Here is a 22,544-nt window from a genome sequence, read left to right as displayed (position 1 = left end):
TTTCTCGTTTCAACTGGTTTTGAAACCATCATCATCATCTTCATCCCCCTTAGAAACCGAAATCGAAATGGGTTTCTTAAAGGTTTTGGTTTCTGGTTCTTCAACTTGGTTTGAATTAGTTTTTGAAATTCCGATTGACATGTGTTTTTTCATTTCGTCTTCTTCTTCGTTTCTCCAAACGTGTGGCGCCAAAAAATCAAGTATTTTCCCTTCTTTTTCCCCCTTTTTGTGGCTATTTGTTTTTTTTTTTTTTTTGGGCTCCAACGCCTTATATGCGGCATATATCTCCATACATTTGTAGTTTCAGCTATTTATAACTTTCAGGGCTTCGCCTTTGGAGCAGCTTCTATACATTTATTCGAATATTTCATTAGCATTTCAATTATGCAAATATGACTTGTGTTCTTTATGTCTGTTTCACTAATTTCTTTTCTCCCGTTAAAATTGATGTAAAAATATATGTATAATACATATATATACATATATATTCTTGGCTTTCTGTTATTTTACATATGATTGTATTTCATATAGGTAGAATTTGAATTTCTTGTTAAACCGGTTATTATTATTATATTTTTTTTGTTTAGCTTCGTTCACCGCATTTTATTTGTTGCCACACACAAAATATAACAACATATACACATACCAAAGTATACAACATTTTGAGGGTTTTAAACAAATGTGTTTTTAAACAGAAAACGCATTTCAATTAAGTAAATGTTTAAAGTGAGGTTTAAAAAAGAAACTTAAATGCAATTTTCTTATTTTACATTTTCAAGACGGGTAATTTTTAGCACCAACTGTATGTTTGTATATCTTGTGGATTTTCTTGTTGTCTTGCCGTTTTCATGTTCATTTAAATGCAATCGCAATCCGCATATTGATTTTTCCTCCTTCAGAAAGACACACAACAATGAAAACGGGGGATAAAAAAAACAGAGTTAGTAAAATAAAAAAAAAGAACGACAAAAGAAATGCGCAACACACACGAAAAATATATATAAAAAAAAAATATTCACGTACGACTGAAGTTTGGCAACCTTGCTTTTATTTTACGGATGACAAGAGGAGATGAAAGGAGAAAACAGAATCGCAGAGAACACGAAATTACCGTTCTTGTGTTTAGGCACTCGCTTTAACCCCCTGATGGCCAATATTTTCTAAGGTTAAAGCTGCAAAAAACATGTGCTTGAAAGAATCAAAAAGTTACCAGACTTTCAAATGTTTGTTGTACTATTAAAATGTATAATTTATTTTAATATTTGCTTTGTCACATGGCGAATAATCAGTAGCGCAGTAAAATGTGCATTCAAATCAATTTCAATTAAATATCAATTCAATTCATAGAATCAGGAATGTTGTTTCCAAGTGGAAAAAAATGCAACTGGAAATGCGAAATAAAGAAAAGAAGAGGAAGAAGAAAGTGACGAATGAAAACTGTCACTTGGCATTTTAATGGAATTTTTGTGTTTGCCAGCGGCAAAAACCATAAAGCACAAATATACAACATTAACAAAAAAAAATGTGTAAAAGAAATTAAAACAAAGGAATGAAAAAGACACACAAAACGAAACAAAGCACAGCGCAAAAGTCAAAGTTTATATCAATAATTTGTATTTCTTTTTTTTTTGTTCCCCAAAGCAAAAGTAGATCATTCCTCCTTCGCATATGCACACATACATGTACACATCTATACATACGTACATATATACATACATTTACTTTATATTTGTTGTTCTATTTACTTTTTCATTCGCCCGAAATTCGCGCAAAATGCTCATAATTCCATTCGGCAAACTTTGAACATGTGAAAGTAATTTAAAAGCAAATTCTTTGCTCTTGTTCTTATCTCGCCAGTTTCTTATCTGCCCTTCTTCGCTATGTCCCCCCCTCCACTTCGTCACCCCCCCACCATTCGTCGCCCCCGTTTCACGTTTCCCTCTTCCCTCTTCTGCTTGCTCTTTAGCCGCTCTTTCGCACTATCTCCCCACCGCTCCTCGAATGTTCTTGAACCTGAAAGAAGCGCAGAAACGGCAATAAGTGGGAAGGAGAAGACGGTGGAGAAAAAGAAGGAGAACGACCAGAAGAAACCGATTGTATGAAACTGGAAAGCTTCAGAAGATTCACTGCTGATTCTTCTGCTGATTCATCTAACGTGTTCCAAAGTCTTTTGGCTCGTCGAGTTGTTACATATATTAAATTTAAATAGAATTCCTAAATTGAAAACATATTAGAACATATTGAAGAATCTTCAAAGATTTGTCTGCAGATCTTTTACGAAGAAATGACTAAGAAAAGCTTTTCGGTTTGTATATTTTCTGCACCTTTAACATTTTAGAAGGTATTATATCCGCTCTGTGAAGACTAAACAAAAACAATATTAAATTGCATTCAAAATGTCTAGTCAGCGAAATTTCAGCCCTTTTGCGATTATTTTAAGAAGAATTTGGAATTCTGCGCAGATTTATTTTCGCAAAACTACAAAAGTGCAGAAACCACATGTGCCGCATATGCGGTTAATATTGCAATATTATTATTTTTGCGTTGCACTATTTGTTATTATTTTTGCGCTGCACTATTTAAAATTGCAACTTGCGTGTCTTTTTTTTTTTGGGTGTGCAGATATTTGCGTGTTTTTGCGAAAAAAGGAACATACATACATATATAAAAACGAAAAAAAAAAAAAATAAATAAATGCAACCTACGGTGAAAACTTTGAGGTGAAAAACACGTTTTCCCGGGCCAAAAACAACAAGCACAGTAGTAACTGATAAAGCACACGCACGCCACAAAAACAACATGCACATTGGCGGGAAAAATAGAAATATGTACAGCCGAGGGTGAAAAACTAGTCGTTATTACTGATATTTTAAAAAATAATTGAAATTTTAAATGCATGATGGTTTTGAAAATTTATACATATACATTTTAAAGTGCATCATATCATATTTCATGATCACCCCCATGTTCCTACATATATAGTTAAAAACAACGGGACATATTTTTGCGCTCCGCACTGTGTCTTAATACGCCCCCTTATAAAATGACCGAAAATAAAAAGCCAGGCGCACTAAATTAAAGCTCGAAACGAAACGAAAAATCAATACTTTACTTTGGCCAAAACACCGAAAAGTGGAAAGGGAAATGGAAGATTGGGGGGTGTTGGTGGTTGCTGTTGCTGAGGGGGAGGGGTGTGGTGGCAGGAGGATAAGAAGAAGAAGAAGAAGAAGAAGAAGAAGAGGGCAGGCCTAGGGGCAGCGACGCAGACTGCAACGCCGGCAGCGGCGCTTATCTGAAATAAATTGCTTTCGGCCTACTCGTGATTTTTTTTTGGTTGTCTATTTTGCTCGCTTTATTTTCTGTCTGTATACCGATAGGTATTTTTAATGTAACCTATTATTTATTTATTACGCATAGGATTGGAATATAAGCAAAATAACATATAAAATATCTATAAATATCTATCCATTAATTGGAATAAAAATGTAATTTAAAATAATTTACTTATAATTTTCTCAGGAAAATAGCTTCTTAGAAATGTCCGCATGTCACAAATTTAAAGTTTCCTACGATGTGATAACTTTGTTTGAAATATCATCCTTATGATTAATAACATTTCCTTTTCATTGCCTTAAATTTTTGGCAGAGAGAGAGTCGAGAGAGCGTCGGCTGTGCAGCCGAGGCAGTTGGCTCTCTGCTGGCGTAGGCGATGGTTTTTGTGATGTTTTTCAGTAGCGATGAATTGTGGAACTGCAGTATGTATTCATGTGGCTGCAAGTGTGTGTGTGCTTTTCCACCCACACATCTGCATGAATAAAACAGTCAAAAGCATGCGTGCGTAAGTGCATGTGTGTGTGTGTGCTCCACAATTATTATTATTATTATACCGCCCTCCCTCTTGCTGCTGCGCACCTCCGCCACTCCTCCCCCCCAGGCCCACACTCTTAATATGGGTTTTTTATTTTATATTTTTTTTTTTTCTTTTGTACGTGTTTCACCTTGCGCGCCGTTTTTATTGCTGTTGTTTTTGTTGCTGCTGCGTTTTACTCGTTAGACCCGTTTCTACCTACCCCACGTCTTCCCTTTCAAACCCCACCTTTTCAACCTCTTTATCGTGCTCTCTTCGCCACGCCTCTCTCCCCGTAGGTCTCCTATCATTTTTCATACATGCACACACACACACAAACACGAGCATGCACACGCACACTGAGTCGCTTTTGTTGCTGCACTTTGTGGGAGCCGAAATGCGCTGTTGCCGCATTTCATTTGGATGAATTAAGCTATTTTGAGAGGAAGCCAAAATAAAAGCCAACAAATTTCGGGAGCTAGCACACGAGTAAATCTTTAATTTATTGTATTCACATCTCTGAGAATATTAAACAAAATCGTTTATTTGCTTATTTTGCTGTTAGCTTAGCTGTTTGTTATTATTTCATATTTATGGAAACTAAAGAAGATTCGATTTAAGAAAAAAAGAATTCCTAAAAGGCAAAGGAACATCAAAAGCAAAATGTAACCATTTACATAATTTTCATGGTTATATGTTCATAAATATATAGACATATATGTACATATTATGTATAGTTATTTTTTTAATATTATTCTTCCGCGCATAGTGCAGTTAAAAATGCTGTTACTTTAATGCAAACGCTGTTAACGGAAATCCCGTAAAACTATATAATTGATTTGCCTACTTGATCCTCATTGCTGAATTATCCAATTGTTTAAATGATGTCCGCAAAAAAGTGAACCTATAAACGCGTGACCCCAGTATTTTGTATCTGCATACATGTAACAGATGTACATACATACACTTACATAAATATGTAAGTGTGTACATACCTTCAATTCAATTCCAGCGTGTGTTTATGGCAAATATTTAACTTTTTCCTTTCTGCTGCATATTATTGTGCATTGCATTTGCGTGAACTTTTAAATTGTCGAAAGAGCGCAGAAAATGCAGAAAATAGCCCAAAAAGTAAAGCCAATAAAAACAAATTGTTGTTGTTGGCTGGGTGGTGTGGTTGAGGTGTGGGGGTGGGGGGTTAAAAAGTACAAGAATAAAAGCAGCCAACAAAAACAACTTGGCATGAGAGCATCGCCCTATCCCGTTTGCACTCTGCTTCTTTGCCTATCTATCTCTTTTGCTCTCGCTCTCTCTTGCGGGCAATTTTGGTTCTCTGGGGAATCGTTGTATTTGTATTGGTAGTCGTGTCGTTTTGTCGTCGTCGCTTTGTCGCGTCGTCCGTCGTTTAGTCGCTTGGTCGCTTTGTTGTCCGCTTCGTTTTATGACGTTGCGAGTTTTATGTCTGCGCGTGAGTGTGTGTGTTTGTGTGTGTTGTGTGCGGCACTCAGTTGCCAACGGCTCTGCCGCCTTGCACTTGTTGTTGCTGTTGCGTCACCCGCACTCTTTTACCCACACACACAACGTTCCTGCGCACGATGTCTCTTTATACCCCCGCCCCCCTCTCAATTCCACCTACCCCCCGCCATCATCATCGCTTCACATCCACACTTCCTCTTTCCATTCCATTCGCCATGCCGCCTACTGTTTGCTTTGGCATAGCACACACATACATACGCATGCACAGCGGTGTGCGCAATAATAGCACCTGTGTAATTGCTGTTATTTTATTTTGATCAAATTGCCTTATTCTAATAATATACATGTGTATTTGATTTACCTATGCGTATTTAAACATGTGTATAGCGTCAAATGCACAGAAAATTCGAAAAAAGTAGCGTGATGATAGAAATTATTTTTGATATGATAAAAAACGTTATAAAAATAACATTGATATGCTATAATACTAAAGAACTTCTTTAAAACTCAAAATGATAAGCTTAATTTCGAAATAATGGCGTGAGATGCAGGAATTGATAAATAGCACGTAACTTAATTGCAAATCCTCCCCAAAATGACTTGCACATTTTTGTGGCCTAGAATGTATGTATATATGTATGTTCTCTGTTTTTGCTCAACCTCAGCACAGCAGTGGCCTCTTCCCTCCTTACACCGTCTCTCCTTGTCCCATCCCTTGTTTCCCTTTCATCCTTTCGTCCCTGCTCCCCCCTCTTGGCCTGTCTTCTGTGCTCCATTACTGCTTGCTTTATTTGCTATCGCTCTCTCGCTCTGTCTTCCGCTTGACTTGTGCGCAGATCCCCCGTGTTGCTGTCTCGCTTGCGCGCAGTGGCACTCCGTCGCTCCAGTGCCTTATCTGCCTCTCCCTCTCGCTCGCTCTCAAACATGTGCCTCGGCATCGTTTTCGTCTTCTTCTTCAAGTTGGTTTCTTCTGTGTACTGTGTGCACTCGATACAACGAGCCCTCGAAAAGCGATATTATGAAACTTGAATATTCGGACTTAATAATATAATTCGCTAGTATCGCTAAAATAAATTCGTATACATATCTGAACAGATAATTATTGTAAATCTCATTAATAAAATATTGAAATCAGCATTTCATGGTCTTGCTTTTGGAGTACCTACTGTGGTTTCTTTTGTATGCTATTATTATTATTATTATAATTCTGCTCTGCTGGCTTTTTCTTGTTTCTGTTTTTTGGTTTTTTTTCTGCTTTTATGTTTCTGTTTTTCCTAGTTTCATTTATTTTTGTTCGTATAGTTTTAAGCTTCTTTTTTTTTTCTCGCACATACATATATACATGTATATTTCCGTCGTCTGCTGTTGTGTGTGTGTGTGTTGTTATTTTTATTAATTTGTTTGCGCTGGGGCTGTTTTTTGCTTTTGTGCTTCTCTGCTTTTTGCTTTTTGCCATGCTGCTCGTGAAATTTGGCAACAGCGCTGCTTTAATCTTACGCGTGCTTAAGTTTTTTTTCTCCCCTTACCCTTCCTTCCCCATCACTTAGTTCTTTTTTCTCGACCCGTGAAGTTTGGCAACTTTGCTTTCGTCTGCTTGGCTGGGTTTTTTTTTCCTACGCTCTTTGTTGTTTCACGTTTTTTGCTTCTATTTCACTTTATAATTTACTGGAATTTCGTGCTTAATTTTCACATCTTAAATTCGAATTCAATTTTCGTAGTGTGAATTTAATTTACTATATGTATTCGTATATTTGTCTGTTTGCATTTCTCGCATTCTCCGCTTTGTTTTCTTTATTTGCAGCCGTGCAGTTTAATTGCTTTCATTAAAAGCAAACACAGTTGCAAAATTGCAAAACTAACAAAATAAAGCAGAAAAGTTGATGGATAGGGTGCTTTAGGATAGTGGGAAGGGTGTGTAGGGCGGGAAAGAATATAAAAACGCCGACTGCGACGCTGGCAGCGTCAGAGGCAGAACAGAAAAACATGTGGCCAGAAATATTGGAGAGTTTTTCATGGCAACGTTGCCAAACTTCAGCACCCATGATTTTCTACCAGGGCAGCTGTCTTCCTCTGTTTTTCCTACACATTTACCAACATACACACATCCATATATCTCCTTTTGTATATGTACATAGCCGTCTATGTACATATGTATTTGTTTGTCGATCTGCCCGTGTGCATGTGTATGTGTGCTATCGAATGATAGATGAGTGGGCGAAAAATTATTGATGAGTTCTGCTTTTAAAGTGCTTCAGTTCCATCGGGTGTTGAAATAAATTCAGCATGTAAGCAAAAAAAAAAAAGAGTTTGCGGGGCGCGGGGAATGGGTAAAAGTTGTATAATTCAAGTGCAGCTTAACCATGCAGTCGCAATTCATGAAATTTCAATTTTTCCATTAGGGAAAATGCGAAACGGTGAAAATATGTATGCAAGCTAATACATGAGAACTTTATGTTTGCCAAATGCTATTTACATATTTATAGTACACATTTAATTTTCCATATCAATGAATTACTTTTGCATTAAAGTTATTGTTACGGGAACATGATTTGTTAACTTTTGTTTTAGAGTAATAAGATATAAGTATTTATATATGTATATATATGTAATATATGTAATATATATCATGTACACACATATCTGTGTAAAATGTATTGCATTTCTCATATGAATGCTGCACATCATGCACAGTATTATTTACAAACCAATTTGGCAAAACCAATCGTAAACCATTAATGAGCAAATTCCAGATATTAGTTAAATTTCGGTTTCCATTTTACGAAAATATATTATGTGTTGAATCATTTTGCTTGGCTTTCAAGCAAAGTCAGTGAATATGAATTTAATCATTAAATGCTTTTTATCTCAAACAAATAATGCGAATTTAATGAACAGTGGTTTAGTAATCATCAAAAATACTTGCTTGACAATGGAGATTATTAAAAATGACCTTTAGATTTCCCATCTTTAATTATATCTTTAAATAAGATATATGATGTATCAAACGCACTAACAGAAAGGTGCAACATTTGTTTTGTTTATTTTATGATGTTCGTATTATGTTTTAACATAAAACAAATTAATTTTTTAATCAAAAAAAATTTAATTCATTTTATTTAACAACATGGGTTTTTCATTAGAAAAAAGCTGAGAAATCTAGAAATATGGCGAAAACGCCGATTAAAAATATCCGATTTTTTTACAAAATTATTTTTTTCGATTTTTTGATAAAAAATAATCCGTTTTTTTTCGATAGCGGTGAAAATAGTTGTCCAAAAGTGGAATGCCATATCTCGTTGAACTCGTAACAAAATTCCTAATTTTAATAATAATAAATTGCTAATTTATTGTCATTTTTCGCTAATTTTGATGATGGTACCCCTTATCGAAAATGAAAAAATTTGTGAAATTTTTTTTTTTCAAATATCGAAAAAGTAGGGATAGACATAGTTAGCTATGTTTATTAGCAGCACAAAACAGTCTTTGTTTCAGCTGTGCAGCCATTTTTGGCCAAGTTATGGCAAAAACGCCGATTGAAAATATGTACATATGTATGTATGTATATTATACAGAATAGACAATTTCCAATTCGTGTTGCTAGCTAGTTTCCAATCAAAACTTGTGAATCTTGGCAGCGATTTTGGTGATATTTGATAATCGAAATAATCGATCGATAACTCAATCAAGTGCAATCGCTGTCCATTGAAGTACTCACTAACTAACAGTACTTTTGCTTCCCAAACTAGAAGACTTTTGGCCATAAATGCCATAAATGCTAATATATGTACCGATATAGCAATACCTTAAGCTCCCCGGGTCGATAACATAAGTAGCGATGGCTGTGGCAATTCAATGACAGAAATAATCGCAGACGCGATAATGCGCTCTGCACTTCAAACCGGTCGCAGAAATTTTTTTTTTTTTTTTTCGATTTGGTGGGGTGTTTTTGGGAGCTGTGTCATGGCGGGGGGACATTATCTGCTGGAATATTTATGGCCATTATCGATTTTCTAATCATTTTACCTGCTATGCCTGCTATCGTTATTTTGTTGCTTTTTTTTTTATTTTTTTTTCCTTTTGTTAACTTGTTTGTTTGTGTGTTGATATTTTGCAACTAATCAGAGTGTGTTTCTCTTTCTTTCGTTTTTTGCAGGTCGAAATGGACGGACGGGACGGATTGGATGGATGATAAAATAGAAGTAAACTTCTTTTGTTTTTGCCCCCTATTTTTTTTCGGTGTGTGTCGTCTTGTGCTAAAGAGAGAGATAGAGCGAGCTGTGAGCGAGCAAGATGGCAAGCGAGCTGGAAAAAAAAGAAGTGTGCAAAGCTGTTAATTAATGGAAAAATTCGTTTCGTTTTCGTTGTCGTGTTTTTTGGCTCGGTTCGTTTGGAGGATTAACAAAAAATGAATAATCATATTATAAAATCCAAGCTTATTTTTTATATATATGCCATACACACGCACACATCTACATATATCGGAATTGCCGAGATTTACTTTTTTAAAAGTGTTAAATTGCCGAATGCCAAACACAATCATATTTTTTTCGCATTTTTGTTGTATGATTTGCCCAAAGTGAAGTGTATGCAAATAACAAATAAAACAAAATAAAAATATATAATACAAAAAAAATGAAATTAAATAAAAAAAAATGTTGCAAAATGATGAAATGATAAATAAATGAAATGGAAAATAATATTTAGTGCCAACATATTTTTTCTTACAGAGCGCAGTGTGTGTGTAAATATATAAGATAAAAAAGAATAAAGCAAGAGAAAAAAGAAAAATCTCTACATATATATCCAATCAATTGATTTACAGTGCAAAGAAAAAGTGCAGCCAAAATAAATATATATAATATATAAATGAAAAATAGAATGCAATCGCATTAAGGCAACTGTTGCAGTTGCCCAGTTGCAGCAACAACAGCAACTTACACAAAGTTAAGTTAGTTAAACTTTAAGAGAAAAGTTATCAAATTACACAAATTGCAGAAATTACAGAAAAAAAAAAGTGCTAACTTTAAAGCGAAATTTTTTTGTGGGGCACTTCCGAGAGAATGTCGCAGTGCAATAATGTTGCAACTGTCGGCAGCAGCAACAAAAGTAATAATAACAAATACAACAACTGCAGCAACACATTAACAACAACCACAAGCAAATCAATCAATTCTGCGGCCAACAACAAGTGTTTAAGCCAAAAGAGTTCGGCATGAAATGGAAGCAGCTATACGCTCCACTTCAGTGCAGGTCGGTGCTCCGCCGCCCACAAACAACAACAACAACAACAACAGCAGTAACAGCAGCAGCAGCAGCAACAACAACACTAGCAACACTAATAACAACAACAATAGCAGCAGCAGCAGCAGCCACAACAGCAGCAGCAGCAACAACAACACACCAAACGGTGCGCAGCAGCAGCAGCAGCAACAACACCATCAGCAGCAGCAGCATCATCAGCAGCAACGTGTTGTTGCCAGCAGCAACCAGCAACAACAGCAACAGCTGCAGCAGCAGCAGCAACAACATCAGCAGCAGCAGCAGCAGCATGATAATGGACCAACGTCCCATCATTTGCATCAATCATCTATCAGCATTTCTAATCAGCAAAATAAAGCGACGCAACAGCAACAACAGCAGCAGCAGCAACACCAAAAGCAGCAACAACAACAGCAACAGGCTTCCAACATGTCCGCGTATCAGCAACGCCTGCCATCAAATGCAGCATCCATTCACAGGTGAGTGTGACAAAGTTGGCCACAAAAAAACTGGGCCAAAGGGTGGGTCGGAAAGGGGGGGGGGTGGGTGTAAGGGGGGGAGGGGGAGTTGGAGGAAAGAAGAAGCATCCTAATGCAACGGCAGGCAGCGGCAATCAAACGCAACCATTTCCTCAACGCGGTAAATTTCCGCCGCAAAGCTCATTTCCTGTCTGCTGTCTTTTGCAGCCTATTGGCAGCCAGTTTTCCACTTTCCCCACTTTTCCACTCACCTTCAGTGTGGCTAAAAGGGGACGTACTGGGTGGCATGAGTCATAGTTTTCCCGTAATGTACAACTATAAAGCATGAAACAATGTAAAAGTTCTACTGAAAAGTGCATCACATAGTGACGAAACGCACCTATACAAATGACACTGAGCTCTCTCTGATTTCAAGAAGGAATTTATGGAATCTCTCTGATTTCATGAACGAATTTTACCTAGTTTATATATTTGGTTGAATGTCAAATCATCATTCGTCACTAGTTTGTTTTGCATCTCCTTCAGAGGTGGTTTTTATTTGATTTTTCATCTCCTTGTTGTTTTTATTTGATTTTCCTTCAGAGTTGTTTTTATTTGATTTGTCTAGTTTCCGCTTGGTTGCCAATGGCGCAAATCTGCTTAAAATGCCATTTCCGCTGTGAATTTAAACTATAAACTAAACTAACTGAATCTGAAAAGCAAAAGCTTCAAGTTCGCCGATGTATTGAATTTCCCGGCCGGGCATTATTATTTTCCATCAAGCAATTATAAGTGCAAACTTCCTGTGACACAAAGTAGTTTTCTATCTATCAATTAGTTAGCTTCCTTTACTATTTTAATGGGTGGAAAATTGAGTAAATAAGTTCCTTTATTATTTTCATGGGTGGAAAATGGAGTAAATAAGTTCCTTTATTATTTTCATGGGTGGAAAATGGAGCAAATGGGTTCTTGTCAATGGGAAATTGTTAATACTAGTTTACTTCGACTGATTATTTCCTGCCCTAGAACACCAAAGTTTATTTAACGTGAACTTTGACTTTATAGGGGAAAATCCTTAACTAATCATATCGAATTTGTTTAGCTGCCAAAGTGTCGAGTGTGTTTGCCTTGATTTATTTCATTTATCAGTCGACGTTTCAATTAAATTTCGCAGAATAATGGCAATTGCGATTAGATTCCGATGTGCCGTGAAATTTTCAACTTGCATCAAGTTTATTTATGTTTCTAAGATTGCAACTTTCAAGTGTTTTTTGTGGTCTCAATGGAAAAGGATTTCATTTATTTCGCCGAGAAACGTGTGTTCAAACTTTTGCTTTGCTTTAGTTGTTTTTAGTTTTGTTTTTAGCTCTTGTTTTTAGCTCTTGTTTTTAGTTTTGTTATTAGTTTTGTTTTTGGGCGCACTTGTTTGACCTTGACTCGTTTCAATGGCATTTGTGTTACCATACTAATAAACCGGTTTAAGCCAAAGTTATGCTAATGCTCCATTTCCGTTGTTGTCGTGGAAACACAGGTGGCATTCAACTAAGTTCACAAAAAGTTGCATAAATTCGATTATTATTAGAAAGAAAGAAAAAAAGACTACAGGTAAAATACATATAGATATAGATCAAAATAGCTGAAATTTATATGAATACATTCTACATTCATTCAATAATAAGAGTCACAAAACCTGAAAGCCTTTGAAAATCTGATTTTCTCACTAACAATCAGCATTACCTTAATTATACAATATTTTTATGCGGAATGCCGCTATTGGGAACTTTTAAAAACGCAAATATTGTTTAGCAACATTCAATGATTTCGTTATTTGCATTTTCAAATGAGTCATTGCAAAAAGTGTAAGATAATATGAGATATACGAAAACAAAAAAAGAGTTGAAAAAGATGCGGAAAAACGTAACAAATAAAAACACAAGCTAATGATAATGACCATGGTAATGATGATGATGATGATGATGATAATGTTGTCGATGATAATGATGATGGTGAGGTACGGTTTCGCGATTTTGTGGCTTAGAGACAAGCGAAAAACAAAACAAAGTGGGAAGTGAAAAGCATTTGAGAGGGGAAGACGACACACAGACAAGGCGATAAAAACGGGCATAAGGAAAAGCTAAAAATAATTATATGTAATTTAACACCATTGACCTGCCACAATGATTACAGTGGAGGCAGCAAAGGGCAACCGCAATAGAGGATGTGTCCTCCATCCTTCTTCTCTGCCATTCCCCATTCCATTATTCTTCTTTGCCTTCCATTCCATTCCATGCCATTCGTATCCGCCCCAAAGGACACGAACCATTAGTGGAAAACCAATGGTGCAAGAGGAGAAGTGGCAACAAATGTAGATTGCTTTTGAGGAAAATCTTTAAATTATTCCAAAAAAAACAGATTTCTATAAATTATTTTTCATAGCCTCAACCCTTTTGTGTAAGTACAGAAATAAATGTAAAATGAAATTTTTGTTCTGGGGGTTTCATGTCTCAGTGTGTTCACTGTATGTATAACAAAAGCAAATTAATGTTAAAAGGCAAGATAATTTTGCTGCTGACGATGGACCAAAATTATTTTCTCTTTCCCAGCTTGTTTATGTTGGCTTGGGTTTTTTTCTTTTGTTAAAACTTTTTTGTTTTTTGTTTTTTTTTGCTTGCTTGCTAAATTAGAACGCAATTTAAAAGAGAAAAGCAGTTGTATCTATGTATCTACACTTTTGCTTGCGGAAAAAGTTCGGTGATTGATGTGTCTGGAGTACACAGATAAAGAAAATCTACACAAATGTTGCTCATACAATTGTTGAAGATAATGAGCAGAGCGTAAAACTCAAAATAAACACACTGAAATACCTGAAATTTTTTTATCTAACTTTTAGAAATTTACCGCATAATAATAAATAAAAATAAATAAATTAGCGGGCTTTTCTCATGGGTTTTCTTCACTTCATGTTGTTATTTTGAAAATATTCTTATGATTGCTTTATGAAAAGCTTTAAATCGATGTTCTTTCATCTGTCATCGATAACAAAGGAATATACATTCCTGTTGAAGCTACGCTAGTTCTAAACTCTATTTTGCAGTTCATTTCAACTGGAACCCATTTTTCTTTCCGTACACTTACAAGCAGTAGTCAATTCTTTTTATGCGCTTTTCCAAGGTTTTTCCTACCCTTTCCCTACCAACACTAGCATCCGTGTTATCGATATGCAGATGTTGTTTGCATTTGGGGCAGTGTGAATCTCGCATTTCTTGCTTTGCTTGTGCCCCCTTGGCAAATGTCAACAGTTTTTGTTTCATTCACAAGGGGCAACTCACACACACGCACACTTCCAGCTGCAATTGCATGCCACACACAGACACATCACAATTTTAATCGCTTTCGAACGGTCAAGGTTGCAAAATATTTAATGACTCAAATGCGACGTCGCGACGCCCGCTATCAGCTGGCAGCGCAGTCGACGTCGACGTCGACGTTTCTTCTCTTATTTTTATATATGTATGTATGTGCAAATGTATGTACATTTGTTTGTTTGTATATTTTTTAACTTTTTGTTTATCGACCCGGCACTTTGCACACACATGCACATGCACATGCATAGTGTATGTCAGTCAAGTGTGTGTTTTTGTTGCTGTTTGCTTGTCACTCTGTCGCTTGCTCACCCTTCACCCCCGCCCTCCCATCTACCTCCTTGCCTCTTGTTGATTTTTCCATTTCCCCCCTTTGCACCGCTCACTTTTGTGCCATTTTTAAAACATTTTTAATGGTTTATACAAGTAAATTGGTAAAAGAAAACATTAAAAACTAATTTTAAAAACTAGAAAAAAAGAAAAATATATTTTTGTTCTAAGTGTATACGCATATCGTACAGTTCATTTTCCAAGAAATCACATTGCACAAATTGCAGGGCAAGAAAAATAGATGCAATATAAGCAAAAAAAAAAACAATGGAACAGCTTTGCGTAAACAATCAAACAAATAAACAAACATCGGAAATCCGCAAGCCAAAATGAAATTGATATTGCTAATTGGCAAAGCATTACAATTCAGAAAGGGAAGTTTACTACTAGCGTGGCGAGAAAATAAAAAACAAATAAAACCACTCGATTCTTGGGTTAAGTTTATTTACTTATGAACATTCGATATTGTGTTTTGTGGCTGGTCTTTGTGGGTAGCGAATTGTGAATAGCGAATAATGGAGAAGTCGACAGATACAAATGTATCTGTATCTTTTTGCGCCTTTGTGTATCTGGTATCACTCGCAATGCGATGCCTTTGTTATTGAAAATGCAGCTATAAAACTAAACAAAGAACAGGCCCCGCCCCCATTCACGCCCCCGTTCCCATAGCCATTCCCACAGGCTTTAAAATTCAAACCAAGAAAAAGTTTCGCCCATTTTAGTTTTAGTTTTTCAGTTGCTTTTTATCCTCATTTTTTTTGGGCTTTGTTGAGCCAAAACTATTTTGTAGTTTGTATAACTTTGGCAGAAGTTTTGAACTTCCATTTTGAATATTTGAAGGGAAGTAGTTTCCACGTTTTTCGTTGTTTTTTTTTGAAATTTTCCTCTTATTTTTTATTTTGTATTTTGGGAAACTTTTAGGAACTGGAGGAAATTGAAGGAGCCAAAATGGAACTTCAATTGGAGATTGCATTTGGGGAATTGTAAATCAATTTGAACTTGCTTGCTGGGCAAACTTTTCGCTCGATTAGAATTACGATTTGCGTTGGAATTTTCCTCAATATTTCCATTTGCGTTTGATATTCATGTGCCCCCAAAAGAACACAACAAACACACATGTAAATATTTGATTGTTTTCAAATTGGTTTCAAGTATTAATTAACGATGTTTAACTTCCTTCAAGGAATTGCAGTCGTAAACTGCAATAATATGACTATGTAATCAACTTTATTAACAGTTCATGCGCTGTTCAATCAATATAATAACATACTAAAAAGTTTTGTTGAAGAAGTAATTTGTAAATGCTTTTAGATTGAATATCTGCTATTAGAAGAATAATTATCTGGTTAACTGGAACAATTGGGGTTTGCATATTGCGCATACGTTGCTCATACATATCATGATATCCCCCGACCTATCCCAATAATTTTATAGCACATTGGGGAAGCATTTGCACTTGGTGAGTGACCCCCCAAAAGCCCCCACCTCCCCCCTCCACCACAAATTAAAAGCAGAAATAAAAAAACAACACAAAATACAAAATACAAAAGCGAGAGGAAAAGCGAAACACAAAAAATGCCAATAAAATGCACATACGTAATGAAATATAATTAAAGAAAGCGAGGAGGGGAAAACACAAAAAAAAAAAGAAAGAGAAAAGCCAAGTATAATTAACAATTGACGCGGTCGATGCCAACGTCGCAGTTTGCAGCCGACGTCGACGTCGACGTCGCCGTCCAGACAATGTCTATTTTTGCTAAAAGCGCAACAATACAAAAAGTGCAGCGGCCCCAGAGGAAAAATGCAAAAAGCTATAAAAAAAGAGAGAGAAGAAAGAGGAGAGAGGAGGAAGAGGGGGAGGAGAGGACTCATTATGAAATCACCTTCAACTATAGTTTTGCACTGCAACGACCCCAAGCTAGACAGAGTGGGCAATAGAGGACGGGTGAAAGAGACGCAAGAGCCACGGGCGAAGAGGGCAAAACGGAGACCGATAGATCAAAAAAAAAAAAAATAGATTAAAAAAAATAGAGACGAAATGAGGCAATGAGATGCTCAGAGCAAAACACTTGCAGTCAATTAAATAGCAGCGCTACGCAGTGAGTGTGTGTATCGAAAGTATCGATTTAAAAATGTAATAGTTAAAAATGCACTTCGAAATCAAAAAGATCACTTAAAACAATCGAACGCAAGGTTTGACACATTAAAAGTATTGCAAATGTATTAAGAAAACGAACAAAGTGTCTTATCGAAACTATGTTACAAACTATGGAAAACGTTTATATATCGAAAATATCGAAATATGTAATGTGCAAAGTATCGATATTATGTTGCAGGCGGCGGGAATATAACAGTTGTTGAGGTATTTTGTGACTATGCTATATTTCTATTGAACTGACTTATATTCGCATTGTAAATTCTCCGAGGTCTTTAACATTTTGACCCCAGCTGTATGTCGTTAGTGTATCGCTATCTGCAACTGCAACTGTATATGCAACTGCAATTGTATCTGTAACTGCAACTGTATCTGTATCACTGTCTGCAACTGTATCTGTATCTGCAACTGCAACTGCAACTGTATCTGTATCTGTGTCTGCAACACAATACCTCACATACACACATTGTAGAAACGAGCGCACACTTGAGGCCACGTAAAACGGTTAAAGTTCTCTGAGTCATGCCGGCTCAGCACCGCACCGCACCGCACCACCCCCGCGCCCCCCTTCCGCATCCTTCTCAAGCTATTATTTTCCAACGCGTTCATACACATACATACATACATCTCCATTGAGCAGTAGTTTTACAGTTAATCGGAGACGGAGAAGGCGACACAGAGAGAGAGACAGAGACGGAAAAAGAGAGACGGAGACGCATGCTAAAAACGACATTTGTTCGCATTCTCAGCGATTGAAACTTTAATGAACCCGCCCCGCTTTTCCCAACCCCCCCTCATGTCCCACTCTGCTCCCCTTTTTTCTCCATTGGCTGTCATTCAATTTTGATGATGATTGCTCGTTGAATATTTGATACGTCTTTGCATAATCGCATCTATTTTTATTACTTTTATTGCCATCCATCGATCGATCGAGCAATGAGAACCGAGTTATGGACTCATGGGTAATTAACGCGTATTACGTGTATCGGAACTCTAACGTTTTTTGTGAAAGGATGTGCTTTTGCCTTATCGAAATGCATTGAAATGTTTTATATGGATTATAATATAATAATAATAAATTGGTTTTAGAGTTATAAATTGATGTAGATTGGTGATTAATCTGAATGCTTTATGACCCCAATTTTCTAACTAAGCTGCCCGACTTTTTTCTAAGCTCTTGTTATCTTTATACAATATATATGTATATGTATATGTGTATAGATAGACATGTATATATAGTAAATATTCCTTTATCTCGCTGCTTTCAATTCATTTTGTTTTTGTTCCTCTTCCGTGTTCAATCGTGAATCGATTGTGAATCGATTGTGATAAGAGTGAGCGTAAGCGTATACTTATTGATAACGCCACGCATCGCGTTCTACCAATGTCACGTTCCTGTTTACACACACACACACATACCACACACACACACACACACACACACACGGCTGGATTGCCACTAGATTAAATCGCGATAAGTTTTATGGCTTTTACTGTGTCTTATTTGTTTTACGCGGTACTGCTTTTAGATTAGATTACAACAAAAATGGAAAAAAATGGAAAATAAAATAGGAAAAAAAAAACACGTATGTGTACTGTGTCCTATAAAATAGGAACAACAAGAAACAGATTAATTCATGGCCCCGTTTTGGCGCGCATTTTTATTGGGTTTTTTTCTTTTCCTCCTTTTTTTTCTATAAACTTTGTGTACAGAAGTAGATCGTCAGGGTGGCAAAGAAGATAGCGGGGTGAGGTGGAAGTATTTCTATTTACCTTTGTTTTACAACCTCGATTAGATAAAGATACATTTCCATAGAAACTCGAACACTTGCGTTTTATTTTGGACACTGCGTAGAAAGAGCGATGGAACTACCATTTTTATATCCCACTTGATAGCGAATATTAGTTGGTTTTTAACGAAAATAAAGTGCTAACTATTTAATGAAAACTTAAAAAAAATACTATGCGTAATTGAAATTATTTTAAATAATTGTAAAGAAAACTATATACCTTTTTAAATTATTTTAATAGAGTATTAATCAAGTATCTAATAAGTTAGATAGATACTCTTCATTCAGAGGTTGTTATTTTGGTTACAGAAATATAAACGTGTCGTTTCTAATACTTTTGAAGTGGAAATTCATGCGAAAGCCTGCCATAAATCGCACCTAATCACACCCCTTTCCATAAAATGATACACACATAGGTGCATATGTATATGTACATTTGTGAGTAATTTTGTTAACCATGTGCCGGCAAAAGTTCAATGTACAGCTATGAAAATAGAGGAGATGGGCTGGGATTGGGAATAGGGAATTGGGGTGCCCATTATGCTGTTGTAGTCCCTTTGGATCGTAGATCTTTTTTTGTATCTTTGCATCTTTGTATCTACTGTATGAATAGAGGGGAAATTGCTTTCGCAACCTCGTGTGAAAATTCGCAAGTTAGTGGGATGCCTTGTTCACACACAATGTATGTACACACATATGTACATATGTATCTACATATGTTTATTAATTCCCAGAACTTTTGCAGTTGTACGAGATCTCAGAATTTCTATCTTCTCAGTTTGCAAGGAAATGCCGATGATTTTAAGTTATAGTAAGCGCTTCATTTGATGAATAACTATACTTTTGAGGCAATAAACTTAATTTAGGAGCATTTAGAACATGTTATATTAAAGAACTTAGGAAAAATACAAACAAAAATGTTCAAGATCACAAGGGAATGGCAATGGCGATGTGGGGAGGTGAGGATGATCAGATTTCCTTTCCCATTTATTTCTCATCACAATTTCAGCATTTTGCTGATATCTCGCAATTTGAGTAGACTTAAATAACAATTTCTACGCGCTGACGTTGCGTTTGAAATCAAATATCCCCGCTGGCTTAAAAGTGGCAAAAACAAAAAAAAAAAATAACCCGAGAAGCGAACAAAGAACCCCAGAAAACAAACTGCTGACTATCTCACTAAGTGTTGAGAACAGCTGTAAAAACAGCTGGCTAAAATACAAAAAAAAAAAGGTGAAATAACAAAAAGGCAGATGGAAAGCAAATAAATAGCAATATTCGTGCATTAGAGCTGCTTACGTTAGTATTTCTGGCTTTCAAAAATTGCGCGTTTGCAGAAAGTACGAAAAAAATACCCCCTAAATCATTAAATTAACAAAGTTGTTGGTTTAAATATTTGTAATAGCTTATAAGCTGTAATCAAGTATGATTTCCAGCAGTGTGATTTATTTATAACATCTCAATACACGAAATGTCAGTTCTCCCAGGCAAAATACTATGATTAAGTGCAGATATTTATAGCTTGACTTTAGATTGTTAGATAGCGCCACCTGTCGTCTGATATTAATGCCCAGACTTTGGACACACGGGGGCTATTATAACTGAATGACTGACTGACTGCATGAGTGAATGACTGACTGAATGAGCGACTGACTGAGGGGAATGCACGACGCCCACTGTCATAATAATAACACTAATCTAAATGGTCATGAGTCATTTGCGGTTTATTTTTTCCTACTACCCCTTTCCATTTTTCCATTTTTTTTTGCCTTATTTTTGTTACTTTTTTTTGCCTTATTTTTATTAGTTTTTTTTTTTTGCTATTTGCTGTCGCTGTTTTTGTTGGTACGTCGCTATAATTTAGTATACAACGCTCTCTCTGAATTCATGAGGTGCGACAGGTGCGAGGGGAAAAGTGAGATAACTCATCGATGGGCGAACAAGGTGTGTGTTGTACATTGAACTACTAAATGGGCAAATGAAAATGTGCAATTTCAGATCATTAATATTCAAGTGTCTTTCTCTCTCTGTGTGCGTGTGTGTGTTTGAGTTGTGTTTAAGTTTGTATGTCTGTGTGTTTGCAATAGATGGCGGGATATTAGACGTATGCAGATAGATAGATAGATAGATAGATAGATAGATAGATAGATAGATAGATAGATAGATAGATAGATAGATAGATAGATAGATAGATAGATAGATAGATAGATAGATAGATAGATGTGGTTATTTTGGTATAGAAGCGAAACGACAAGACACGTCAGTGACGATATGATGATAACCCACCGAGTTGACTGCTGTCGACCGTGTTTAGTTATTGTTTCCATTTGTGGCATTTAATCGTTGAACTTAACTGTCACCCAGATTGCCGGCCATCTGGAATTGGCAAATGAATCATTCGGCCAAAGATACAAGTGGGTATTTCCATGAAAGCGCTTTGAATATTCATTAATGCGCCCAAAGGCAATCAACTTTGATTTGTTACTTATACTTGCAGGTAACTGAAGGTAAAATGTTGATAATAAAACACATTTCATATTGGTTTAAGAATTTTTTTTATTTTTTAAAGCATAAACAACAACTTTAATGAAACCTTAACGCATTTGCGCTCACAAGGTTTCAATTTTGAGAGCAGTCACGAATATGCGATGTTAATTAATAGCTAATTGTTTGTTAGTTGACAGAACTTGGCTAATTTAGTGCCAAAATCAAAAGAGATGTTACTATGTTTGTATGTTGCTATGTAACTGTTTCTATGATTGTTTTTGAAGTGCTGTTTAGATTGCTTACAAGCCATAAAAGTTAATTACAAATAATGATTCAATGCTTGACATATTCATTCAACACCTGGAATCACCTGGAATCACTTGGAATCACTTGGAATCACTTACAGCAAAACGCGATTAAAGTGTGCGATATGAATGAATTCCCACAGTTATTATTAGCTGTTAGCTTATTGCGTGTTTTAACAACTATTTTAGACGAGTTTCCACCATTAAAGCCATCAAACATTCATCGTTTCTGGCTCAAAGAACAGCTGATCCACTTTGCGCTCTCTCTCCATCTCCCTTCCACTCCATGTAGCTCCATCTCTCTCTATCTCTCTCTCTCTCTCTCTCTCTCTCTCTCTCTCTCGCCCAATCTCTCTATCTCGCTCTGTGGCATTCGCCCCATCTCACTCTTTACGCTTTTGTCTCTGTTTGCGTGGCATTTCTTGTCTCGAGAGCACAAATTAAATTTCCAACGAATTTAATGGCACACAGACGACAGACGGAAGAGAGGAGGAGTAAGGATGCGAAAGAGAGAGCTGAAGCAGAGGGGGTGAAGAGACAGAGACACAGATAGCAAAGGACGTTTTAAAGTTGCAGCTGTCTCGCTCCAGCAGCTGGGCAAAGTTCAGTGCCTAAAAGCAGGCAACGGAAAACAGAAATGAAAAGCATGTGGTTAGCGCAAAAAAAACAAAAAAAAAAAAGCGTGGGAAATGCATTTCTAGATTTATGCGAAGAACGAAGAGCAGGGGGAAAATTGTGGGGGGAGGGAGAGGGTTGGAAAACTGGAGCCAAGAATAATAATCAACATACAAAATACGGCTGGCTTTTCCAACTTCTGCCCCCACAGTTCCACTCTTTGGGGAATTCATAACAAGGCTGTCATCGCCTCCAACCCCCTACACCCCCACGTTTTCCCATTTTTCTGCATTTTCTGCCGCCCAAAAAAAATCAATAACGAGCACAAAAAAAAAAAAAAGAAAACAAAAAAAAGAAAAGTTTGTTGTTTTTCTGTTGGCCTGCACACTGTGTGCGCTGCAGTTGAGGAAAAAGGGATCGGAAAATTGGGCGGGAAAGTTGAGAAAAATGGGGAGGCGAT

At 36.4% G+C, this 22,544-nt stretch overlaps 1 protein-coding gene across 6 annotated transcripts in view; it reads left to right on the top strand.

The window, feature by feature from the left end:
• LOC6524527 overlaps positions 1-22,544 on the top strand; it is a 61,474-nt gene that overhangs the window by 1,757 nt on the left and 37,173 nt on the right. For 2 of the 6 annotated variants that reach the window (XM_039377644.2, XM_039377643.2), the window contains one exon: positions 9,477-11,060. In XM_039377644.2, the coding sequence (XP_039233578.1) occupies positions 10,541-11,060 (520 nt within the window). In that variant the 5' untranslated portion in view covers positions 9,477-10,540. Of the gene's footprint in view, positions 1-9,476; positions 11,062-22,544 lie in introns of all 6 variants that reach the window. The other 4 variants (XM_039377647.2, XM_039377646.2, XM_039377648.2 and 1 more) reach the window with 4 other exon arrangements.

This window comes from Drosophila yakuba, chromosome X (assembly GCF_016746365.2).
Source record: "Drosophila yakuba strain Tai18E2 chromosome X, Prin_Dyak_Tai18E2_2.1, whole genome shotgun sequence".
Lineage (NCBI taxonomy): Eukaryota > Metazoa > Arthropoda > Insecta > Diptera > Drosophilidae > Drosophila > Drosophila yakuba.
Note: the sequence above shows the minus strand (reverse complement) of the source record. Positions and strands in the feature narration are given on the sequence as shown.